General features: G+C 53.8%; 1 protein-coding gene across 1 annotated transcript in view; it reads right to left on the bottom strand.

Moving 5' to 3' along the window:
- WNT10A (Wnt family member 10A) overlaps positions 1–18,398 on the bottom strand; it is a 47,428-nt gene that overhangs the window by 21,050 nt on the left and 7,980 nt on the right. Inside the window, exon 2 of the mRNA XM_032946172.2 lies at positions 18,038–18,300. Coding sequence (XP_032802063.1) covers positions 18,038–18,300 — 263 coding nt within the window. The remainder of the gene's footprint in view (positions 1–18,037; positions 18,301–18,398) is intronic.

Here is an 18,398-nt window from a genome sequence, read left to right as displayed (position 1 = left end):
CTAACAACAGAGTTATTGTCGGGGTAGAGAGGAGCCCAGCCAGCAGCCAGCCAGGAAACTCGAGGCATAGATTATTTATCATTATGATTATTATATCCACAGAGCCTCAATGAGTCTCCAGGATCCTTTCTGTGGGATCCTGCATTGCATCTTTGAGTATTTTGCCTACAAAGGTACCCGAAGGGCCCAAACAAAACCTCCACAAAAAGACAAGGAGATAACGCTCAAAAATGCATACAAAAATGTCAGCATCCTGCGTCGCTATCTACTCGGTGCACCTCGCTGCCCTTGCCGGTCCGTTTCTCACAGGCATCGTGATCTGCTCGTGAGCCGTCATCTCCGACTTCAAAGCGCTGGATGTAGAGGATGATGATGATGATGATGCCGATGATGATGATGATGATGAGATGGCGATTGCAGTATCACCATGTACTAAATTATCTTCTCTAACGAGCAAAAGTAGCGCGCTGGGAGTCGCTCTGCGACATAGCATTTTGCGCGCAATCTAATCTCCGAGGGCGAATAAATAAACGAAGCCCCCTGGACAGGCATCAGTGCTAACAGCACTGGCACGACACTGTAACCCGGATAATTGTACATGGTGGAATTCAAAGAGAGGAAACATAAGGCGATGCCTTCACGCAGCCTCAATTTTGCTGCATTGGCCCTGAAACAGCTCCGGCCACTTCAATACGGGCGATGTTTATCTGTGCAGCGCAGTGTATTATGAACATAAACTCCGCATGCGTGTGTGTTTTTAATCATTGCCTAATATATTTATTTATTTGATCGAAGCACTTCTCGACAAACATTCATTCGTGGTTACCCGCACCGCGCCGTGACGCGGGAGAGGCACGCCTATGATCGAGGGACCTTTGGGGCCGGGGTTGGTGGACCGCAAAGGGACGCCAAACGTGAGAGCGCGTTGAGGCAAAGCCCCCCCCCCCACCCCCTTTAGGGCAGTGGCTGCGCGTGCAGAAGTCTGGCAAGCGGCTTCCTGACAGTCCTGTCTGTCGCGTGTACGTCAATACCCGGTGTTACTTACGTGGGATCAGATCTGAAGGAGTCCTGTTCATCTATCATCCATGCACTTTCCCAAGCCTGGATTTGTCGAATAAAGTCATATTAACGGAAAAAAGGACGCACGTCCAAAAGCCGCCACGTGCAAGTGTGAGCGTTCACGCCGCGTGTCGCGTGGCCTCTCCGGGTATCTTTGGCTGGGCCCTCGGCCGTGCAAAAAAAACTATCGACACACGAATTGTGGTCAAACGTCGGAAATGCAGCACCCTCCTGAAGAACTCGGTGGGGCCCGCCTGCCTTCAAGGGCCCCCCTGTGCCGCCCCAAACAAGGCCCCGCGTGTGAAGGCGGCAGCTCGATCACCCCGGGAGAATGATGCAGACAGCGTCCGTGGCACAAAGAACAAAAGGCCCCTCTCATTAGAGATGATCTTTAACGTCACTTGCTGGCTCTGGTCTGACATCCTCCTCCGCCTTGTCCCCCCTCGCGCCCTCGGCTCCACACCCCCCCCCCACCACCTCTAACCCCTACACTAGCTAGCTACCTTTTGCCCCAAGACCCCCCCACCCACCCACCCGTCATCCCGTCTACCCACCGTTCTCAACTCAGTATGATTCCACCCCCCCACCACCAACAACAACCATCATTGCACCCCCACACCCCCAGACCCCCCCCCCCCCACCAGCGCAAATGCATCTCTCTACTTATCAGTGCTGTCATTTTCCCAAGAAGGGATGACTCATTGGATGCGGCGGCCGAACCGTTCCGGAATACAGCAGACGCGGAGCAGCAAAGAGACGCTTGTGTACAAAGAGCTTTTCATGAGCGCGGCGAATGCAACGTCGGCGTGAATTGTCGCGTTTGTAACTTTGTATGCGGAGGCCGCGTGTGGCTGATCTCCCTGGCTCGGCTCTCTCCCCGCTCGCTCTCCGTCTCGCTCCTGTCTCATCCCGTCTCGTTCTCCTCTCGTTCGCTCTTTAACCGCCTCTACCTCTCTCTCTCTCCTCCCCTTCTCTCCTTTTGTTTGCATTTTTTTACGTATCTCATTTCACTCTCCTTCCTTCACATTTCCTTGCCTCTCGCATCTTCTTCTTCTGCTTCCAAAGGTGACACCCTCCCTACAATCTCATCCCTCCCGACTTGTCCCGGCTGTCCGGTTTTCTATTCCTCCCGTCTCTCATCTCGTCGTATCCTCGCGTATCTCTCTCTACTGTTCTCCCCTCTCCACTACCCTCCTTGCATTCTCTCTCCCCACCCCCCCCCCCCCTTTCTCTCATCTTGCCCTCCCATATCTCCATTGTGCCATCGTATTGAGTGAGATGGGGGGGGGGGTAAGAGAGAAAGAAGTGACCCCCCCCCCACTCCTCCAACTCCTCATTTCATGCAGTCCTCGTGCAGTGTGCGAGCGCGTTGAAGAGAAACAAAAACAACAACAACCCTCGCTCCTCCATCGCCCCCCCCCTCAACTCCCTCCTTCTCCTCCTCTCATCACCCCCCTCATCATACCCCCTGTCCCCTACCACCACCACCACCACCCCACCCGACCGGCCCATTCCTCCTCTTGTATAACCACTTAGGATGAGGCAGATTCTATCTCACGCTTTGCGGCGGCAGTAAAACTCTCTCGCGCGCGCGCGCACCGCTCGTTCCCACACTGCCCGCCACGGGCAGCCATGGAAACTGCGAGCAAGAGATGCGATCTGCGCGCCGAGATTGCGATTCATTAGCTTGAGAACGATTCATTAGCTTGAGAACGCGACGCGGCACAAAAGCCACGGGCGGCGCAGGAGGAGGGCCGGCGGAGTGAGCGCTTCCGTTGCCACCCCCCCCAGTTCCCCTTCTCCGTGGCCACCTCGAGACCTCCCCGACAACAATAATTATTATTATTAAATAGCGATAATGACCCTGAGCGACCGTGAACTGCAGCCCCGTGTGTTGTTGCCGGGGCGAGCTGTGTGGCCTCTGCTGCTGCCGCTGCTACCGCTGCAGCAGCGGTAGCAGCAGAGGTGTGCGTGTGTGTCTACGTGCGTGTGTGTCTACGTGCGTGTGTGTCTACGTGCGTGTGTGTGTCTACGTGTGTGTGTCTACGTGTGTGTGTGTCTACGTGTGTGTGTGTCTACGTGTGTGTGTGTGTGTCTACGTGCGTGTGTGTCTACGTGCTTGTGTGTGTCTACGTGTGTGTGTGTCTACGTGTGTGTGTGTCTACGTGTGTGTGTCTACGTGTGTGTGTGTCTACGTGTGTGTGTGTCTACGTGTGTGTGTCTACGTGTGTGTCTACGTGCGTGTGTGTCTACGTGCGTGTGTGTCTACGTGTGTGTGTGTCGAGAAAAACAACCCCGTGGTGCCGGACGGCAACGCTGTGGTGGGCAGTGCCGTGGGGGGGAGGGCAAATTTAGATTAACCATTCCCCTCATGGCGTTTGTAACCATCACAGCGGCTAAACGGGGGCTCTGGATGGGTGCGAGGGGCTGGTAACCCCTCCACCTTCAATTAATTACCACAAAACGACGTAAAATATATCTAAATTTAGATTTAAAGCTTTCGTGACTGCAGGGATTCATATTCTTGGTTCTTTCGGTAAAGTCACGTAGAAGGGAAACGACGTTTCGACTGCAACACAAGCAATCATCATCAGGTGTGAAACCCACAACAAGAAAATTTCAAAAACCACAACAACAAAATGTTAAATTTTCTTGTTGTGGTTTTCACACCTGATGATGATTGCTTGTGTTGCAGTCGAAACGTCGTGAGAATTTTATTGTTTATATTTTTATTATTTTATTGTTTCCCTTCTACGTGACTTTACCGAAAGAACCAAGAATATAAAATATATCTAGTTAATAAGCTTTTGCCGGAGGCCCTGGGGGGACAGGCGTCTCTGACGTCTCTTGGCCAAACCCCATTTGGCGGAGCCAGTAGATTGAATCTTTACCCTCGGGGCTCCTCCAGAAACAACAAAAAGCCACGATGGATGGCCACGTGGAATGTTCGAACGCTCACTGCGAAGGAGAGGCTGCCACTCCTCTGTCGGGAGCTGGACTTGTACCGCCTGGATCTCTGTGGTATTCAGGAGGTCCGGTGGACCGGCTCTGGCTCCTGCCACCATGAGGGGTGGACAGTCCTCTACTCGGGACAGGAGACTACCAAAAAACATGGAGTGGATCTTTTTCTGAACAAAAGAATGAAGGAGGCGTGGGAACGTGGCGGTGAGGTGTGTGAAAGGGTAAGCCCCAGACTACTTTGGGCTCGCCTTCCCATCAACCAGAGGCGAGGAGTGGTGGTCGTGGTTACTTACGCCCCCACTGAAGAGGAACATCCGTGGAGGGATGCAGGCAAGGCCAATGAGTCAGATGGCTTCTATGATCTGCCACAGGTGCTAGCTAAAGTGGCCCCTCAGGATAGAGTCATCCTGTTGGGCGACTTCAATGCCCGAATTGGTAATGATACTGGCACCTGGTCTGGAGCGATTGGAAGGCATGGGCCAGATCAGCTCAATAACAATGGTAAGAGGCTGCTAGATTTTTGTGAAGTCCATGGGCTTGTAATTACCAACACGCTGTTCCGGCATCAGCGCATCTACACAACATCATGCATGCATGCCGGGTCCATTCAAGAACATCTGCTGGACTACGTAGTGACGGAACAGCGGATGCGGGCCCATGTCCTTGACACCAGGACCTACCGTGGAGCTGATCTGTCCACTGACTCTCGACTTGCCATTCTTCCACTTCGGTGGTGGGTGTACACCCAGGACCGCATTCAAACCCAAGGTGGCCTGATCTCAGCTAGCTGATGAAAGTTGCAAGCGAGAATTTAATCATCGCTTGTGGCTGGGGTTGGCATCGTCCCCCACTCCTCTAGATGTCGAGGGGAAATGGGCGAGGTTTAGGACTGTGACTCATGCAGCTGTAATGGCTGCTTTGGGAACACGGTCGAGACCTCCCCAGAGACCCTGGCTGACAGAGGAGGTGTTCAGGCTGGCTAAGAAAAAGCGAAAAGCCCACTCTCATCATCTACAGCATCCCACGTCAGAGAATGAGGAGGCTTACCGCAGCCGTCGCTCGGAGGTTCGGAGAGCTGTGAGGCGCTGCAAAGATGGGTGGTGGTCGCGGGGTGCTGAGGAGATGGAGTCTGCCTAAATGGCCCACGATCACAAATCACTATTTAACTCCATAAAAAAGTAACCTGCAGCGCCACGCCTATTACCATCATTGGGGGGAAAGCAATGATTCATCTCAGACCCCCAGCAACAGGTTTGCAGATTTGCTGAGCATTTCTGTGAAGTCCAGGGGGAGGGGAAATCCTTCGGCATGGAAAACATCGTGGGACAAAGTGGGGATGACCCTGCTGAGGCTGCGGTGTCTCAAATATTAGAAGGAGTCACTCCCTGTGATCGACTGGCTGAGGTGCCATCTGCTGAGGAAGTACTAAAGGTGATCCAGAGTCTGAGACCAGGAAAGGCACCGGGCAGAGATGATCTCCCAAGCTAAATGCTGAGGGAGGGTGGCATTTGTGCACAGACTGCCCTACATGACATCATAACAACAGTCTGGATCACTCGACGAGTTCCGCAGGATTGGAAGGATGCCCTGGTGGTCCCCCTCTTTAAGAAGGGGCACCGCACAGACTCTAACAACTACATTGGGCATCTCACTCCTCAGTGTGCCGGGAAAGATCCTAGCAAGGAATATTCAACATTGCCTTGCCAGGCACGCTGAGGAGAGGCTTGCGGAGCCCCATTGTGGTTTCAGGAAAGGGCGGTCCTCCACAGATGCTATATTTTCTGTCCGTCTGCTACAGCAGAGGTGTAGGGAATTCCAACAAGACCTACATCTCTGCTTTATTGACCTGGTCAAGGCCTATAATACCATCAGTACATCTGGGCTCTTGGTTATTCTTTGTGCTTTCGGAGTCCCTGACCCTCTGCTCACGATCATTAAGGACCTTCATGATGGTGAGCGGGCCTGGGTAAAACTACGTGGCTGGGAGTCAGAGCCATTCCGTATGACCTTGGGGTGCGACAGGAATGTCCTCTGGCTTCCACATTATTTAACATCTTTTTCGACCACGTAGTTCGTGAAGCCTTTGATGGCTTTACCGGAGGAATTTCCATCTGGTACAGACACAATTAGGAGGCTGATCGATGGCCGGGTGCCGTTAATGGATGGCTCCCTATTGGTCAACCACGTTATGTATGCCAATGATCTGGTAATTGCCGCTCACTCAGATTAGGAGTTGGAGATGCTGCCGCTGAACCTGGTACGTGCCACTAAGAGGTGGGGCCTTACCATCAGCCCCACCAAAACTAAGCACCTGCCTGGGTATTTTGTACCATCGGTCACTCCACCCCCACAACTCCCAATTGGTGATGGGGCAGTTGTGGAGAGAGTGGAGAGTTTCCCATACCTGGGCAGTGTGCTCATGACCGGTTCCGGTTGGACAGCAGAGGTCTCACTCCGAATCAGTCGAGCGGCATTATCTTTTCTTCAGTTGCGTAACGCTGTGTGGAAGCTACCTGGTCTGTCGCTCCGCACAAAACTTCAGGTCGTCTCGGCCACGGTCATTTCCTAACTTCTCTACGCTTGCGAAACATGGACCCCACCAATGGAACATCTTCGCCGGTTGTAAACATTTAGGCTGGTCTGCCTACGATCCATCCTGGGTTTAACCAGGCTGGATTGTGTGAGGAGCTCACAAATCCTTGAAAGATCTGGACAAAGTCCCAATTGATGAGCTCCTCTGGCCGGCAAGGCTGCGTTGGCTCGGTCATGTAGCCCGCATGCCCAGTCACCGCATGCCTAAACAGCTTTTGTTCGGCTGGATAGAGGGGGCTAAATGGGCGCGGCACGGGCTAGAGAAGAGATGGAGTGATGTGGTACAGGAGGACGTGGAGCTAAGTGAACTTGCCGATGACTGGTACGAGCGGTGTCAAGGTCGGCCTCTGTGGAGGAGGCTCGTCAAGGACGCTACTGGGCAGTTGTAGGCAGTCGCCCTCCAACAACAACGGAGGGCGGAGGAGCGATGCTCACAACAACGAGCGGAGCGCCAGGTGGCTAAAGCACAGCAAGTTGGCACAGTAGGGGGCACAGGTGGTGCATCAGCCAGTCATCTCAGTCAGTCGACCCGTGGCACCTGGGTCTGCCCCGTGACCTCCTGCCAGCGGGCGTTCGACACTTCACGTGGCCTCAACGTGCACATAGCCTGGCAAACGCGTCGTGGTGACGTCACCGCCACTTAGTGGCGAATGGCGGTTGTTGTTGTGTGCGTCCGTGTGTATGTGTCTACGTGTGCGTGTGTGTGCTAAGTGGGAGCGGTAGTGTAGCGGTCAGCGCGCTGCGAACCTGGAGGCCCGGGTTTGATTCCCGCTCACGGCCAACACCGGTGACGATTATCTGAACCGGTCCTGGGTCTCCCCCAGGTCGACTCAGCCTCAAATGAGTATCTGGTGCGGTGTGTGGTAAGCATCACCACAGGGGAGACATAGGCGGCCAAGCGTGGTGCTGGCCACCCGTGCGGGCCTTCCGAAGTGCTCGCCAATAGCACTTGCCCCAGCAGTCTGTTAAGGCTATTCGGGGGATCTTTGCCTTGTGTTCGTCGTGTGCGCTCTGTCTGTTGCGGAAAACGATGGCGCCGTGGTTCGCACGCTGCGCTTGAAAAAACACGGCTGCCCGAGTTCCATTCCCGCTCGCATCCAGTAGCGGCGACCAATATCAAACACTGGGGAAACTAAGGCTGCCGGGCGTCGGTATGGTAACACCACCTCGCACGCTCTGCCGGTCTTAATAGGTGCTCGCCAACAGCCCCGCAGTGTGCGGAGTCTAAACGGGGTGTCTGTGTTGAGTGTCTGTGTTGACGTGTGAGTGGCTGCTGGTTGTGTGCAGGCGATCGTGGGTTCAATCCCGACCCTGTCGCCTCTGAATTTGGAATTTGCAAGTTCTCTCCGTGGTCGTGTGGATTTTCTGTGTGTGTGTGGATTGTTCATCGGGGTTTTCCCCTGCACATTAAGCAACGTGCGTTGAGAGTATTTGGCTGATGTAAGCCACTTCATTGAGCGATCATTTGTGTGCCAGATCGCTTCTGAAAAAGAGCGCTGTGTAGCTTTACCCGGTAAAAAAAGTCCATACCCTGAGTGTATGTCTGTTTATTTGTGTATGTGGATAATGATGATGCGTGTGACATGCGGTTGGGAGGGGTTGGTTGGTTAGGGTTCGCGGTTAGTAATAGATCCTTGTTGGTTATGCCTAGTACTGGAGGCTGCTTGGCAAGTTGGTTAGGGGTTAGGGTAATCGCCTCTGCCCCCAGACTGTTCACTCTCCTCTTTTCCGGCGTTCACATCGCCGTGGACCCGGCGACCTGAGTAAGATTCCGCGACGGGGAGACAAAGGCGGCCTCGCAGCTGTCCACATTTTCTCGCTTTGCGCAATTCCATCTGCTCACAGCATTAGCTGCGAGCAACAACAACTCTACGGCTATACGTGGACGCGCAATGTGAGGATGATCTCGCTCCCTGTGGCCAACAATCGCCCATTCTCTCCAACGCCCATGATAGGCGCTGCACATGCGGGCAGTGGTGGATCCAAGGGGGGTAATGCCCCCCCCCCCCCCCACCGTTGAAGTGACCTTGTCAGGGGCGTCCGCTCCACGCCGTGTGTGTGGGTCGTGTGGATTATTTGACGGTAACCCCGCCACGCTGGTTCGTCCGTGTGTGGGTGAAGGCGGGGGTATAGAAGTACAGTATAACATTGGGTTTGGCTGCATTACCCTCTGCTGCCCCCCCCCCCCCCACTTAGCCCCGCGGGCCTACAGCACTTGTTATGCACGGCGGGCACCCATCATGCGAGCTCTATAGCCACGTGGGCTCAACCCCGCTTGGCTTCTGAGATCTGACGAGATCGGACGCATTCCGTTTCACGTGGCCAGAGGCGCGAGAATTACAATGGTATAATTAAAATAAATACAAACAGGTTCGATTGCCGCTGCAACACGAACACTCACGGCGTCGTGTTTATCGAGCAGCGGCGGTATCCACTCTGGCTGTTCTCTTACCGCACAGGATAATGTGACAACGACTTAAAGCTTTCGTGATTGAAGGAATTCATATTCTTTGGGTCTTTCGGTAAAGTAACGTAGACAGGTTGAAAGAAAATTAAAAACAACTACGAAGTTTCGATCACAACACAAACGATCGTCATCAGAAGGGGAAAAAATGACGATCGTTTGTGTTGTGATCGAAACGTTGTAATTTTTTGTTGTTGTTTTCTTTTAACCTATCTACGTGACTTTACCGAAAGACCCAAAGAAAATGCGATAACGTGTCCCTTTGTTCAGACAGGGAAGCCCAGCCTGACTCACGAATTGTTCAGTAAGGGTCCCCCTCTCTCGACAGGTTTTTTGTTTCGCCAACTCCACTCCTCGGCGTTTGTTTGGCTCCAGGAGCGAACTGGAGCATGCGGGAGACATCAAACCCATGACGAATACAACGGGGAAACACTCGGAGCCTTTCGCTCGCACAGATGGGATTCAAGAATCCATCTCCTGGCCACCTCCTACACCCGAGCCGAGGATTCCGAGGCAGTCCTCTTATCCCAAAGCAATCGACCAGACTCAAACCTCCTTATCTTCCGAGATCCTACAAGACCGGACGCAAATCAGGGTTATTTGGGCCGTAGGAATTAGTTACCCTATATAAATAATTATATTCTATGCATAAAAACATACATCCACAAGTACAAAGATCCCCACTCCCTATAGCCTTCACAGACTTTTAGGTTAAGTGCTGTTAGCGAGCACCTATGAAGGTCGGAATAGCACACGAGGGGGTGGGTGGCCAGCATCACGCTCGACCGCCTTTGTATTCCTAGTGTTGGTTGATGATTACACACCACGCCAAGTATGAATTGAGGCTGAGTCGACCTAGGAGAGGCCCATGACCATGCGTACATAGTTACATACAGTACATAGTCATTTTAGTTACGCTCCTTCACAATTATATCACAAATATATGTAATATATATTAACTCGTATTATTTACAAGTACTGTAAACAAAAATTACATGCATTTGTAGTCGTGAAATTATGATTGGCTCCAGACATATGCATACATTGACAAATATCGCCCGGATAACCTTTATTAGACTGTTGGGGCAAGTGCAGATACCCATCGATTATGAAAACTGGCACACCACAATCGGGGGTGGATGGCCAACACCACATCCAGTCGCCGTTGTGTGCCCAGTGCTGATATTTACACATCGCACCAGGTAACCATTTAAGGCGGAGTAGACCTGGGGGAGGCTCAGGCCCGAATCAATGATTCGCCACCGGTTATTGGTCGTGAGCGGGAATCGAACTCAGGTCAACGGGGTTTGTACAGCAGTGCGCTTAACCACTACACTACCGCTCCCCCAACAACAACAAAAACACACACACACACATGCACATCCCCCGTATAGCCTTAACAGACTGTAGGGGCAGGTGCTGTTAGCGAGCACCTATAAAGGCCGGCACGGCACACGAGGGGGTGGGTGGCCAACACCACGCCCGGCCGCCTTTGTCTCCCTAGTGGCGATGTTTACACACCGCACCAGGTACTCAGTTGAGGCTGAGTCAACCAAGGGGAGGCCCAGGACCGGTTCAGATTTTTGTCACTGGTGTTGGCCATGAGCGGGAATCAAACCCAGGTCACCAGGTTCGTAGCGCAGCGCGCTAACCGCTACACTACCGCTCCCCGTAATACATGCACACACACACACGCGCACAAGACATATACGCATACATATTAGTAATAGGGCTATTATTCAGACTCAGCACGCCTGTCCTGTTTTCCCAGCTTCTCAAGTCATCTGCGGTCTCCCACGACACCGCGATGCCACAAAAATCCGACCGACTCAGAGATAAATTTACCGAGATATTTTCACGGGGCAGCGAGCCTCGCGCATCACACACAGCCCCGGCTTAGCTTGCGTCTCCGCAAGTCCGGACTGGTCACGCTCTCCGTCGGGGTATTTATTTTACGTCCCCCGTCTTGGGATCCCTTTCCCATCAGCGGTCACGAAGACGGGCCGAGCTGCGTAGGAACATCTCCAAGCCTGAGGGTTATTATGCGATCACCCCCCCCCCTTTCCCATCTTACCCACCTCTCTACCTACCCATCGTCGTGTCCCCCGCCCCGCTTCGCTCGTTCAATTCCCACGCGTGATTGTCAACGTTGCTCCTATGGTGATGTCACGAGTAAGTGCTGTGTGCGGAGGTATAAGTTAGGCAGTCCCGTAGCTTTTGGGGGAGCTGTTTGGGGGGGGGGGCGGGGGGTTCACCCCCCGCCACCGCCCTTTCTCCAGTGCCGACAGTTCAGCCCACACACCGCTAGAGTCCAGTGGTCAAGTCACAAAACGTCGGTGAAATATTCAGTCCGATTAATACGTGGACAGCCACGGGGCCATCTGTTGTTCCTCTTTGTTGTTGCACACGGAAGTGAGAGCAGAGGACGCGACACGCAAACGCAGATCCCCTCGCGTTCCGCATTCTGTCGAGTGTTTAACATTCGTTCCAATTTAGTTTAACATCGACGGTGCCATGCCCCCCCCCCCCCCACCGGCCTCCGTTAAGCAAGGTCACGCTACAGGCTTGTAAAATGTAAGGATGCATCGAATCATCTCTTGAGATCGAAGGCCGTTCTCGTCAAGAGCCTTCGAACTCGGCCGAGGCTTCCGCGGGTTTACGTGGAAACGAGTCGAAGCGCTCGTGGTGTAAATTCCACAATCCTATGGCGTGGGTCTGTTTTACCGTCGGATAATTACCTGCTCACCTCGCGTAAACTGATACTTATTTTTTTTACAGAGCCTGGAGTGAGATTGTGAGGAAGGCACAGGGGCAGATACGTTCACAAAAAAACAACGACATCCTCCCCCCCCCCTCCCTACGCATAGCCGCACCGACGGTGGATGCCAGGTGCTGTTCGCGAGCACCCTGTCACGGCCGGCACGGCGCACGCACAAACACGATCGGATGTCTCCGTCTCCCTCGTGCCGATGAGTCATAAAACCACACCGAGTACTAATTTGAGGTTGAGTCGACCTAGGGGGGAGGCCCGGAACCGGTTCAGCTTTCACTCGTCACTCGCGTTAGCCGTGGCCAGTAATCGAACTCAAGCGGCCGGTTGTTTTCTCACGCGGCGCGCGGACCGTTGCCAACACTCTTTTTCCCGAACACAAAGACAACGATCGCCCACATCGCCATTGACAAACTGTTGAGAGAAGTGCTTTTAGCGAGCACATATTAAGGTCAACACGACGCACTACTAGAGGGTGGGTGGCCAGCGCCACGTCCGGGTCACCGTTGTCTCCCCAATGTTGATGTTTACACACTCTCACCAGGTACTCGTTTGAGGCTGATATTAACACACTCTCACCAGGTACTCGTTTGAGGTTGATATTAACACACTCTCACCAGGTACTCGTTTGAGGCTGCGTCGACCCTAGGCGAGGCCCGATTCAGTTGAATCCTCACCGGTGACGGCCGTGAGCGGGAATTGAATTTGAGAAACGCCGGGTTAGTAGCGCAGTGCGCTAACCGCTGCGCCGCCGCTCTCTCCACACACACACTGACACACAAAGACAAAGATCCCCCGTATAGCCTTAACAGACTGTAGGGGCAAGTGCTGTTAGCGAGCACCTATGAAGGCCGGAACGGTACACGAGGGGGTGGGTGGCCAGCACCACGCCCGACCGCCTTTGTCTCCCTAGTGGCGATATTTACACACCGCACCAGGTACTCATTTGAGGTTGAGTCGACCTAGGGGAGGACCGGGACCGGTTCAGATAATCGTTACTGGTGTTGGCCGTGAGCGGGAATCGAACCCGGGTCGCCAGGTTCATAGCGCAGCGCGCTAACCGCTACACTACCGCTCCCCACACTGACACACACACACTGACACACACGCACGCACTTGTTCTCAAACGCATTCCTAACTAATATAAAAAAAAACTACCCCGTTGCTCGCGTGCTCCTAAACTTTGTCCGCTCGTAAACTATAGAGCGGTGGTAATGATTCCTGTAAACGCGCCCGTGTGTGTGCGTGTAGCCCCGAGGGAACGCTGACGCTGTAAAGTTTGGGAGCTATACCTCCTGCGGCGACGTGGCCACAGTTTACAGGTGTCATTTGAAATAATTGCCCAAAAGAGTCTCTTCGGGACAGATTCCCCTCTTCGATATGGTCCCGCTTTCAGGGTCGGAGTTTTATTTATTTATTTGTGATTTGGACGCAAAGGGAAGCAACCCGAAAACTCCGCTCGCGCGAGGAGGTAACAACGACGAACGTTCCGACACACAGACGGGCCAGCGACCTACTTGCTCCGCTGCTCCCTACGGCGCTATCGTTGTGGCTCCCCCAACACAGACGGTTGTCCACAAGCCTTGGAGAGCGGTGGCGCAGTGGTTAACGCGCCTGCTCTCGGAAACCCGCTGACACGAGGCCGATTCCAGACCATCGCGATCATCGGCGGCGAGTGATATCCGAACGGGTCCTGGGTCTCTCCTAGGTTGTTTCAGCCTTAAATGAAAGCGCTTAGCGCGGTGACAAAGGCAGCCGGTGCGTTGTCCTGACCACCCCGCCACCCCCCTCTCTTCGTGTACCCTGCAGCCCTTAAGAGATGCACTTGCCGCCTGTAGTATATGTATATACTGTGGCCAACGCGAGTGACGATTATCTGAACCGGCTCTGGGCCTCTCCTGGGTCGACGTGGCCTCAAATGAGTACCTGGTGCGATGTGTAAACATCGCTACCTGCGAGACAAATGCGGCCGGGCGTGGTGCTAGCCACCCACCCCCTTGGGTGCCGTGCCGGTCTTCATAAGTGTTCGCTCACAGCACTTACCCCAAAAGTATGTTAAGGCTGTACGGAGGTTCTCTGTGTTTGTCTTGTGTGTGTTTGGGCCAATACATAGATCAGCGTGACACTGCGCTAAGGCCTCTGGATGGCCTGACTTCATCTCGTCACCGTCTAATCTTGCAACACCATCCGTGCCTAGCCTAGGTCGACTCAGCATGAACACGAATACCCCCACGACGACTGGTGTGGACATCGGCAGAGGGAAGACAAAGGCGGGCCGACGTCGACGTGGTGTTGGCAGACGGCAACGCCACGACCTCGCGTGCCACGCGAACGTCACTTAATTCGTGCTCGCAAAACATCGCTCGCGACACTCCTTCTTATTCTTCTTCTGTCGTACGGCTCTTTGCAGATGCTGAGCAACGACTACCATTTCACATTCAGGTGGCCAAAGCCAGACAACCGCATTAGGATCGGGCATCGCGTCGTTCGTTATACGTTGTGCGCTCTGTTCTGGATGACCACAACAGACCACACGACTCGCGACACTGGCGGAGGCTTGATCGGCGAAGCGCGCGCCTGTCCGCGGGGCGCTCGGGGGGGGGGGGGTAGATCGCTTTCAGGACTCGAGTGAGCCTCGCTGGAAGTGGAGCCGTGAGCCGTGCGTGTGAAATGCGCGTTAAACAATTCGACGGGGGCGACGGCCCCCGGCTCCCAGCGAGACTTTGACGGATGAGCAATGCGACTCGTTATGTGTGTGAGCGATAACTCCCGAACTCACCTCGCGAGGCGGTGTCTCACCGCTCACCCGCGTGAATCTCGTGTGTGTCTAAATGTGTGTAAGTGCGTATGTGGGGAGCGGTGGCGCAGTGGTTAGCGCGCTGCGCTATGAACCCAGTGACCCAAGTGTGTAAGTGTGTGTGTGTGGGGAGCGATGGCGCAGTGGTTAGCACGCTGCGCTACGAACCAGGTGATCCAAGTGTGTAAGTGTGTGTGTGTGTGGGGAGCGGTGGCGCAGTGGCTAGCACGCTGCTACGAACTCGGCGACAAGTGTGTAAGTGTGTGTATGTGGGGAGCGGTGGCGCAGTGGTTAGCGCGCTGCGCTACGAACCCAGTGACCCAAGTTTGTGTGTGTGTGGGGAGCGGTGGCGCAGTGGTTAGCGCGCTGCGCTACGAACCCGGCCACCCGAGTTCGATTCTCGCTCAGGAGCACCTCGGTCGAATCAGCCTCAAATGAGTACCCGGTGCTGTGTGTAAAACATCACCACGATGGAGACAAAGGCGGTCGGGCGTGGTGCTGACATGCCGGCCTTCATAAGCACTCGCTATCATCACTTTCCCGAAGTCTTTTAAGGTTACACTGAGGATGTTTGGCTTTGCGTGCGTCTGCGTGTGTTTGATTAAATTCAAACAGCCGTATAAAAGAGTTGAAGAGAGCGAGCAAGAGAAACAACGATGACCAAGGGGGAAGGAGAGAGATCGAGAGAATGCATTCACGAGTGAGTGACCGTACGAGTCAATTTGCATGCAACAGTCAGCGTGTACGCACTGAACACGCACACACCGAGATACACAAATACAAACATAGTACCCCGTGTAGCCTTCACCAGACTGCTGGGACAAGTGCTGTTAGCGAGCACCTATGAAGGCCGGAACGACACACGAGGAGTTGGGTGTCTCGCTAGTGGCGATGTTTTTTAAACATCGTCACTAGGTTCTCATTTGAGGCTGAGTCTACCGAGGGGTACCCCAGGCCCGGTTCAGATAAAATCGTTACTGGTGATGGCCGTGAACGGGAATCGAACTCGGGTGGCCGAGTTCGTAGCGCAACGCGCTACCGCTCCCCACACACCACCAGACACCAACACATACCAGCTTACACCAACACATACCAGCTTACACCAACACACACTAGCTTACACCAACACACACCAGCTTACACCAACACACACCAGCATACACTAACACACACCAGCTTACACCAACACACACCAGCATACACCAACACACACCAGCTTACACCAAAACACACCACCAGACACCAACACATACCAGCATACACCAACACACACCAGCTTACGCCAACACACACCAGCTTACACCAACACACACCAGCATACACTAACACACACCAGCATACATTAACACACCAGCTTACACCAACATACACCAGCATACACCAACACACACTCGTGTACACCAACACACACCAGCTTACACCACCACACCCCACCAGACACCAACACATACCAGCATACACCAACACACACCAGCTTACGCTAACACACACCACCAGATACCAACATACACCAGCTTACACCAACACACACCAGCTTACACCAATACACACCACCAGACACCAACACATACCAGCATACACCAACACACACCAGCTTACACCAATACACACCACCAGACACCAACACACACCAGCATACACCAACACACACCACCAGACACCAACACACATTCGTATACACCAACACACACCAGCTTACACCAACACACACCAGCTTACACCGATACCAACACAAATACCCCACGTATAGCCGACATAGACTGTTGGGAGTGAGTGCTGTTGGCGAGACAGTACGACAAGTTTACAAACCACATCACGCACCGGTTCATCAACAGCTGATGTGAGCTGTGTCCGAGCCACTACACTATCTAACGTCGCCGCGTTAGTAACGTAGTTCGCAAACCAAACACACACGCACATCCACATTTAAACCTCAATATCCACACAAACACGCCCATGCACATACGCATCAAAAGACAAAGAAACCCCGAATAGTCTTTACAGGCTGTTGGGGCAAGTGCTGTCAGCGAGCACCCTATGAAGGCCGGCACGGAACACGAGGGGGTGGGTGGCCAGTCGCACGCCCGACCGCCTTTGTCTCCCCCAGTGGCGATGTTTGCACATCACAACAGGTCCTAATTTGAGGTTGAATCGGCCCAGGACCAGTTCATGAATTCGTCATTGGTGTTGGGCGTGTGCGGGAGTCGAACTCGGGGCTCCTAGCGCAGCGCGCTCACCGCTACACTACGACACAACACAAAGACAAAGATCCCCCCGTATAGCCTTAACAGACTGTAGGGGGCAAGTGCTGTTAGTGGGTAGCACTGATGAAGGCCGGCACGGCACACGACGGGTTGGACACTACACAACTACACACAGACACTCGCACAACCCTCACGCCCAGTTGCCGGGCGTTTACAAAGGACTCGTGGTAGCGCGTTTGCGGTTCGAATGCAGCGGCTGCCCAGGTTAATACTGAGGGTGTATTAACCACACGAAAAAATACGCTCGATTGCTTCAAAGTGGAAGTGCAAGAGTAGGTCATTGCGTCTCACGGTCCAAATTTGCGCAATTTGAAAGATTTTCGAATAAAAAGTATATATAAAGTATAAAAATTACTGCTGAAATTGCTCAGCAATCATCGCCTTCCTATTATGAAAACTTGGCAGGACCCTCCTGAAAATAGAGACATGAGGCTTTCCTGGGTAAACAAGCGCAATAAATCTTAACTTAAAGCTTTCGTGACTGCAGGAATTCATTTTATTTGGGTCTTTCGGTAAAGTCACGTAGATAGGTTCAAAGAAAATAACCAAAAACTACGACGTTTCGATAACAACACAAGTGATCGTCATCAGGAGGGAAAAAATAAAGAAATCGAATCGTAGTAGATTTTTGTCATTTTCCTTGAACCTATCTACGTGACTTTACCGAAAGACACAAAGAATAAACGTAATATAGATTTTTGTTTTTAAAGTTTTCCTGGCTGGCTGGAATCCTCACTGGCTGCCGCGCGGGGCGAGCGTATCTGCGCGATGACGTCACCCCGCATACCAACCGGCGTTGAGCCGCGTCCCCTGCGTGCCAAAGTAACGCCTCCCCCAACGCCATCCTCCAGACCCGGGGGCCGCGTATCCCCGCGCAAGAAGGTGCAGGCATTGCGAGCCGTGACAAATCAACAACACGCACGCACACGCGCACGCACACACCACGCACGCGCGCGCGCACACACACCACGCACGCGCGCGCGCACACACCACTGCACGCGCGCGCGCACACACTACTGCACGCGCACGCACACACACACCCCACTGCACGCGCACGCACACAAGCTACCGGCAACCGCGCGCCCTGGGGTGGTGGTGGTGGGGTGGTGGTGGTGGGGTGGTGGACTTGCCTCGCGTGAGCATGGTGTTGCCGTAAGGCAACTTGTTCTTGGTCTCGAGCGAGGAGCAGTTCCAGCGGTGGTTGCGCATCTGGTGCTGGCACTCGTGGATGGCGATCTGCACTCCCTGCACGGCGGACGCGGCCACGTCGGGACTGCGCATGCACAGCTCCAGCTGCCGCCGGCTCAGTCCCGCGAGGGTCAGGCACACGGTGTTGGCGTTCAGCACGGGCTCCGGGGGCAGCTTGAGTCCGAGGATGTCGTTTGTGAGCGCCCTGGAATTTGTCGTCGTTTGTTTGTTGTTGGTGAATGGGTGGGTGGTGGTGGTTGGAAGTTGTTGGTTCGGTCCAGCCGGAGAGGTGGAAGCGCGGCG

This window comes from Petromyzon marinus, chromosome 4 (genome assembly GCF_048934315.1).
Source record: "Petromyzon marinus isolate PM22_M1 ecotype Great Lakes invasive population chromosome 4, UKy_Petmar_22M1.pri1.0, whole genome shotgun sequence".
In the NCBI taxonomy this organism is placed as follows: domain Eukaryota; kingdom Metazoa; phylum Chordata; class Hyperoartia; order Petromyzontiformes; family Petromyzontidae; genus Petromyzon; species Petromyzon marinus.
The sequence above is the reverse complement of the archived record's forward strand: the minus strand, read 5'-3'. Positions and strand labels throughout refer to the sequence as shown.